At 38.3% G+C, this 8,248-nt stretch overlaps 1 protein-coding gene across 1 annotated transcript; it reads left to right on the forward strand.

The window, feature by feature from the left end:
* Window positions 1-1,543: 1,543 nt before the first annotated feature.
* LOC148871340 (uncharacterized) lies at window positions 1,544-7,741 on the forward strand. The gene is made up of 4 exons (XM_088972011.1): window positions 1,544-1,958; window positions 5,231-5,487; window positions 5,754-6,205; window positions 7,202-7,741. The coding sequence occupies exons 1-4, from the start codon at window positions 1,846-1,848 to the stop codon at window positions 7,472-7,474; spliced, it is 1,095 nt and encodes a 364-aa protein (XP_088828137.1). The 5' UTR covers window positions 1,544-1,845; the 3' UTR covers window positions 7,475-7,741.
* The last annotated feature ends 507 nt before the right edge of the window (window positions 7,742-8,248 follow it).

Genomic DNA, 8,248 nt, shown 5'->3' on the forward strand with positions numbered 1-8,248 from the left:
TCGAAGCAATCCAACGGCTCTTAAGAAAACCGGCTACGTGAACCCCGAGGGTAAAATCAGTTTAGCATGTTTTTTGACGTCCGCAGAGTTTATAAATCGTGTGACGTCCATGTGTAAACCAGACGCGACCTGGGTTTTCCTGGTTGAGTCGGGTGAGCGAACAAGTCCGACCAATGATTCATTTGACTAGCTGACAGGACCTCGGACCAAATCCACTTGGCTCGCCATGAACTCCCCGCATCGGGTCAGGACCCCTGGCTCAGGGAGTGGGGGTAATTGATGTAGGGTGATTTGGCCTGACCTAATAATAGGGGGACACGTGGACATGATCTAACTTACAGGATGGCAACTCATCCCGACGTACCCAAGTTTGCGATGGACCGAGCTCGGATAACCGAACCACCTCGGGGCAAGTCCACCTTAGAAGCAACAACTTCATGACAAGTTCACTTTGGGACAGGATTGCATCAAGATCACCTCGGTTATAAGACACCTCAGCATTCGTACCAGGACGAACCCAAGGGGCACTAGTTCGGGTAATATTGACCGACCTCTGCATGTTAACCCCGAAGATATCGCCACCAGATTCCACGCTTTACGGGATCACACCTCATAACTGCCAGCCTTATCTCCCCCGTCTGGATCGGGTAGAAGCGATAAGCCTTATCGGCTGGCAGTGTTATCTTCTGCTAATACGAATACATGCCTCATCACGACAAGAATCCCGAAACCACTCCGAAAACCCGCGAGGACTCCAGTATATAAAGACCCCAACCCTTCGGGGGAAAAGGTACGCGTAATCACTGCTCACTAGCTCTCTTGCTTTCTAAACTATCTTCACCTTGCAAACTACTGACTTAAGCATCGGAGCGACCTCGCTGGGTAAGCACCCCCGAGTTCTCTGATTCTCTCTATGCATATCAGCCAACTCGGTCATTCATTGGAAGCCAAATCACCTCCAGCTAGGAGCAACCAGATTGCATAGCATCAAACATGCTTAACCGGTAAGCGAGAGTTTGCTTGCCGCGGCTGCGATTTGTACAACCTCTACACGAGGACGAGGATCGGTATGGTATCTGCACCAGCTGGCTATTTGTTAACGCGTCTCCTACCGAAGAATTCGTCAAAACGGTATGATATAGAGAGGTCTAATTGTCGACGGGAAACTTCTAGAGATTTTAAAGGTCCAACGGCAAAATGATAATGCCAACTTCCTTTTACGACTAGCCGATAAAATGAAGATTCCATATTGACGGCAAATGAAGCCTTCCCGAAGAAATCTCCAGTGCCCATATAAAAAAAGACGTTGCAAAATCATTATGCCAACGAGGATGGAACATGGAATAGTAAACGTGAAGGAAGCTTCGTCACTTGAGTTGAGGTGGACTGGTCCCACAGACAAGATACCTTCTCCCTGTATCACGCGTTAAGATGATCTGAACCGTTCACTGGTGGACCCAGACCCAGCTTGTCTTTGTATAATGGATAATTTGACCAAATTACCCTTAGTTCATTAATTGAATCCATCAATCAATTGGTTAGTATTTAATTATGAATAGAATCTGCACATGGGATGTGCAATAAAGGAGGTCAATATAAATAAATTAGCTGCATTGTCGAACAGCCAATTGTTTACCAAGCAGCGTCCCTCATCTAAGTTTCGTGCTCCCTGGTTTCTTCTTCCCGGAGGAGGCAACCGGGGTTGCTTGCCTCCGGCCTTCCCTATCCCTTAGAAATCCATCAGCAATCTTTTGAGCCCTCTTCTTCCTCTTCATTGTTCAAGCACCTGGCCATTTAGATCTTTCGTTTTAATCTGAGCTTCATCTCATTCCAAACGAAGCAGCCATGGAACCATCAAGCGCTGATAGAAGGAGGGTAGTGGTCATCGGAGGAGGCGTTGCCGGAGCCCTAATCGCTAAATCCCTCCAGTTCGATGCTCATGTCTTCCTCATCGACCCGTAAGCTCTCTCTCTCTCTCTCCATCCAGCCAGAAAAGAAAGAAAAAGGAAAGCCAAAATGGCTAGAGCCTATTTTCCATTAAAAAATAAATAAATAAAACAAAATAATCTACTGTAAGTTGATGGGATTCTCATGTGAACAGAAGTGCAAGTGTTTTTTTATGTGAAATAAATAAGTCGTCTGGTAGCTCTGGTAGTAATTTAATTATATAGAACAGCAACAGCTGACTTCAAGGCCGTTATTTTCGTTGAAATGGTCGTTATCTTATTATCTTGTGGGCGTTAATAGCTTCTCGATGGTCGATACCATTACTTCTTAGTTTATAGTATATAATCATAATCAATCAACTAAACATACATTTTGATAGTAGGGTTCAAGTTTCGGTCGTATTGTATCGGTACTTAGAAACGGCCGAAACTCTATTTGTTTTTAGTTTTTGTTTTCAAATTTTGGTTTTTTGGGAAACTTTTAGCATATTTTTTATTATTAAAAAAATTGGGGATTCGAAACACTTGCAAACTTGCGTTTTGGACCGTATCTTTTTCAAAAGATACGATATCAAAAAACTAACGACCGTTACAACGGCCGTTGTTATAGTTGTAGCGGTAAATACTGGTTTAATTATCCACCGTGTTATGGCCTGGCCTCTCTCTCTCTCTCCCCCCCCCTTCTGCTTATGGTGTTATTGAATTGTTGAATAATATTCTATTTTTTTTAATGGATATGGACATTTGAGAGTTAAGCCAGCATTGATCGGATTATAGATATCCATATGGCTGCAGAGTGCATACTTCTGTTTCTTGTAATGTGACCTTCAACCAAAGAAGCTCTGCTACCCTAGACCAAATTCTGTATAAGATTCAAAACTAGACTTTTCTTATACTCCTCAAGCCATAACATGAACTCCAATAAGGGCACATTGTGCGGAAGTGGTTGATCATGACTATTTGAAACATGATAGAGTCGTAGATACAAATCATTCATTGTGGATTTGAGATACGTAAGACCCTGCAAATTACTAGCTTCAGACTCAGCAGTCCATACTGACACTGATTGAATGGGCAATACTCTGATGAGCAAGGGATAGATATCCCTATTAGATACTGAAGCATACTGACACCAACTCTTTCTTTTTAATTACATGCACAGTGGCCATACCAAGGAGAGCCTGCAGTTCTGTGGGTTTGATCCTTCACCTCCTATTGGAGGGGTGCCAACTGACCGTCTTGATTATTGGGTCATGGGCATAGTGGATAACCACTTAATTCCTATAAATTAAGATTAGGATATCAGGATTCAGGCTCCATTTTATTATCACCTGGCTTGAACTCAATTTAATTTTAAACTCTTCCGATGAAATTACCTCGAGCCTTTGGATGTCTGAGGAATTATTCCCATTCACCACTATGTCATATAATTACTTGACAAGAACAATATTAAACAAACTTTTGAAAGCCAAACCAGATGAAAGGACTGTTGGATGGGATATTAACTGTTCAACTCTTCAATTGAAAGACTGAAAGTAATAATGAACATGGCTTTTCTGGAGGTGAAAGACTGAAAGTAACTTACATTATATCCTGTTTTGGAGGTGAAAGACTGAAAGTAATAATGAACATGGCTTTTCATGATGCAGACTTGTAGTTCAGGGCACTATGGCTACCCCATGTGGGTTGTGCCTGTAATGCAATTGAAATTACTGAACTTGCATTAAGGTTGCTCCATTTTTGTAATTGCATAAAGAGAAAACTACACCTTATCCCAATCATATGGGGTTGGCTACATCAATCCTGTTTCGCCAATCTGTTCTGTTTAAACTCATATCTATTGTAAAATTATGGGTGCTTAAATCAACTGATGTCCTTTTAGTTTACCCCTAGCCTCTCTAGCCCCTTAATTTGCAAGTTGCAACAGATCACTTCTTACAGATGCTGTTGATAGTCTTCCATGCATGTGCCAAACCATCTTAATCTACTTTCTCTCATTTTATCTCTATTGGAACTACTCCTAGGTTCCTTCTAATGACTTCATTTCTGATCCTATCCTTTCTAGCCTTTCCACTCATCCATCTCAGCATACACATTTTGTTAGCCATGTCATAATGACTAACAAAATTTAAATCACAAATTCCAAGACCCCCCTTGCTTTTTTTGGTGACATAAGAAATAATTGATTGCATTGAAGTTAGTTGTTGTTCTTCAAAATGACTAGTTGATGCAACATTTTCAATGAGTTAAGATAGCATTATTCCTGGTTCTCAAGGGTTTTCTCAGAGTTCTCAAAGCACATTTATTCATCATTGAGATGGTGAACATAAAGTTAATGTTTCAAATGTACATCATGAATTACTATTTCACTTTTTAAATAATTAATATTTCATAGTGACTTTTGGATTTGAAAAGTTACTCTGTCTTGCTATTTGAAAGATGGGTTTTACTATATGCAGCTCATCTTCATACTTTGATTATCGTTTTCAAGTAAATATTAAAAATTTCAACAAACTAAGTTTCACTTTGCTTGATTCTTTAGACTGGTGGTGGCAACTTTATCTGTATTTCACTTCAGGACATTCTTAAATGAACTAAATGTCATGCAATACATTCTTCTGGAATGTCCATCCGCTTTGAGTCAGTAGCTTCGCTATTTATCTCACACATTTTCAGATTTGATCATGCTTTTGGAAACACTTGCCTTTAGACATTGGAGTTGAGTTATGTGAAATTTTAGTGTTACCATGAAGAGAAAATCATTAAGAAGGGGGGGGGGGGAGATGTCAAGCAGCTCCAAATGGCTTCCAAAAATCTCATAAGGGATCCAAAATTCCAATGCATGCAAATGCTCCCCAGCATATTTACTCTTATCATATATGATGGAATCCCACCCATTACACTCCAAGTGGTGGAAATGCATACTAATCCTTGGTCTTGTATGGAGAACACATTTCTTGGATTGGTTCCTGATCAAATTTCATGCCTAGCTGATTAGGCTAAAATTTTTTACTGATAACTCTTGTTCGGAGGGTGAAGAGGAGATCACAGTTACATGAATAACTTCAACAATTGAAAGGTTAGGCTTATCCAATGATCTATAAAAGAGGACACTAAAATATGGGTTTCTAGATGATCCACCAACTTCGGTGTAAATGATTGGACTCCTTTAATTCATTATTGTTTGCCACTTCACTATAGATTTATTAAAGATTTATATAATATGTCCAAACGTTCTTTCAACTGTTTTGTTTCTTAGGTTTTAGTTGTTTTTTGTATTGTAGGAAGGAGTATTTTGAGATCCCATGGGCTAGCTTGAGAGCAATGGTAGAGCCATTGATGGCAGAGAGATCAGTGATCAACCACGAAGATTATCTTACAAATGGGCGTATCATTACATCCCGTGCTATTAAGATTACAGAAACTGAAGTATTGACTGAGGAGGGTCGCCTGATTGCCTATGATTTTCTTGTTGTAGCCACTGGCCATGATGATTCTGTTCCCAAAACCAGAATGGAGAGGCTCCGTCAGTATTATGCAGGTATGAAAAATGGATTAATGAGTTTATATATATATCCAATGAAATAGAGCTTATTATTGTATGTGTTGCTAATATACATGGTAGCTGTGGTTTTACATAAATGTGCTTATGGTGAACATGTAGACTTTTTAGATGTGTTGCTAATACGCATGGTAGCTGTTTTCCTTGTCGTACGTGAGAAATGTCAACTCTTTAAGATAAATGAGATGATGGTTCCTATAAAAATTTCAACATTTTATATAACTCGTGGCCTATTTGAATTGCAGAGAACAACAAAATAAAAGCTGCCAAGTCCATTTTAATCATTGGAGGGGGGCCCACTGGTGTTGAACTTGCTGGAGAGGTTGCTACAGATTTCCCTAATAAGAAGGTGACTTTGGTTCATAGTGGGTCAAGGTTGTTGCAATTTATTGGACCAAAAGCTTCTAGCAAGACACTAGAATGGTTGACTTCAAAGAAAGTTGAAGTGATTCTGGATGAATCAATCAACTTGAACTCTGTATCGGATGGAAACAAGGCATATCGATTATCTAGTGGAAAAACAATCACTGCTGATTGTCACTTTCTATGCACTGGTAAACCCACAGGTTCATCATGGCTAAAGGAGACACTTTTGAAGGATAGCTTGGATGCTAATGGAAGATTGATGGTTGATGAGAACTTGAGAGTTAAAGGTTGGAGGAACATCTTTGCCATTGGAGATATAACTGACATTTCGGTAAGTAAAAATGGCATTTTCCATGAGTTTGTTTGGTTACAAATCTTTGTTTGCTATAACTTTAGTTGAAATAATATTATTCATGTCATTTTGGAATAGGCATAGATTTGAGTATTTGAACATAAAAAATGGTTACACAAAAACAATGACAAGTAATGCACCTTTGGAGAGACAGGAATCCCACGCTTTATAAAAAACGAACTGAAAACTATTCTTATATTTGCTTGTTATTCTAGTAAGAAATACCATCGAAATTGTAATAATGCCCAAGTTTATTATTTGATTCATCTTTCCCTTTCTGCAAGGACAAATATTGTTTTGTAAATGCCTCCATACTTATGCACCTCAGATAGGACCAAAAACCATCTGAAATATCCACCATGTGTACAAAATGAAATGGGTATTAAGTGAAGGTCATCCATAGCTTGTGCCCCTATATTCTGCGTTTTCATTTTCCTTCTTTATTTGATTTTCCCTTATAATGTCGGATTATTTTTATCAGTATCATTGAAACATAATACCCATTTCATTATTAGCATAAGTTGTCAATTGTCATGATTTATTTATGGAAACAAATCAGGGCAATGCCACTCAATTGAAGTTGTTAACCTAACAATTTCTAGTCTGAAATAACTAAATAGGGCTGTTTTTATGTATGGATATGCCAAATTAGATGGCAACAAGTGCACTAAGTATCGAGAAAAACTATGGATCACCACTCTACAGGTAGAAAGGACAATTTTGAACCGTATTCTGACATCCTGATATTTATTACTTTAAGCTCAGTTTAGGAGTACAAATGCAAATATGTAGAGTGCAAAACCTTATATTTTATATTATTTTGTATGTATTTGTACTCCTTCCAAACTGAGCCTTATTAGCAATCAATAAGGCATATTCTATCTTATAGTATACGATTTAAATGTCCCAGTTTGCTTGCATTTCTCATATTTCTTGGTAAATCTAATATTAATAATTATTGGTGGATAAAAATAGGAAATCAAACAAGGGTACTTAGGACAGAAGCATGCTCTAGTCGCTGCCAAGAACCTGAAACTGTTGATGAGTGAAGGAAAAGAAAGAAAGATGGCAACTTACAAACCAGGTTCAATAACAGCTATTGTTTCACTCGGGAGGAAAGAGGCAGTTGCACAATTCCCCCTCACAACGGTAATAGGAAGAGCTCCTGGCATGATCAAGTCAAGTAACTTGTTTGTAGGGAAGACAAGGAAGAAAATGGGCCTACAACCTGATCTTGAAAGAAACTAGTGGTTGAAAAAAATGAGTGGAGCTCTGTATAAGAGTGTTCTCTTTTCCAATTTTCTTTTATTTATTTTTCTTGTTCAATATTTCTTTGTAGGTTTTGCTATATACTTATATGATCTTTGCATGTGAATTATTCTATTTTTCTACATAAAATGCAACTGGATGCAAAGGATTGTGTTTAAATTATTTATTTATACCTTAGAAGTCAACCATGTAATAATTTAACTGGTTGAGTCAGATTGCTTCCACAATATATTTCCCATTTAAAAACTGAATGATCTTCAACTTATTTTATCTCTTTCTTCTGTCGGGTAAGTGTGGCAAAACCAAATTTATTTTTCTCTGTCTTTTCTCTTATATTTTCATTAGCTGATTTACCTTTCCAGTTGCAGAAGATATAGAAAACCTGCTTTTAAGGGCTAGCAATTCCTTACTACAGTGGAAACATGCATTCTGCCGGTGATCATGGTTCTGCCAATCCTTCTGTCTGTTCAGAAGTTGACAAGTCATCCTCAATTCTCTCAAATTTCTCCAGTTGTGCATTTTGTCACGATAGTCGAGTAACTGAGCACAAAGTTTTGGTGCTGAAGCTGAAAATACAGGTGCTTGCAAAACGTAAAGCGGTTAAAGATTCATTACTAAATAGGGTTTACTGGGGTTACAAGAAACAGAACTATCAGATGATATTTAACCATTTTATTGTTTGATCATGAAAAATGAATTGGGATTTCACTGAATGGCTGATGAAGTTCTTGTATTCCAAACACTAAATAGGGT

This window comes from Nelumbo lutea, chromosome 2, assembly GCF_056320005.1.
Source record: "Nelumbo lutea isolate HS-2025 chromosome 2, American lotus-T2T, whole genome shotgun sequence".
NCBI classification, from domain to species: domain Eukaryota; kingdom Viridiplantae; phylum Streptophyta; class Magnoliopsida; order Proteales; family Nelumbonaceae; genus Nelumbo; species Nelumbo lutea.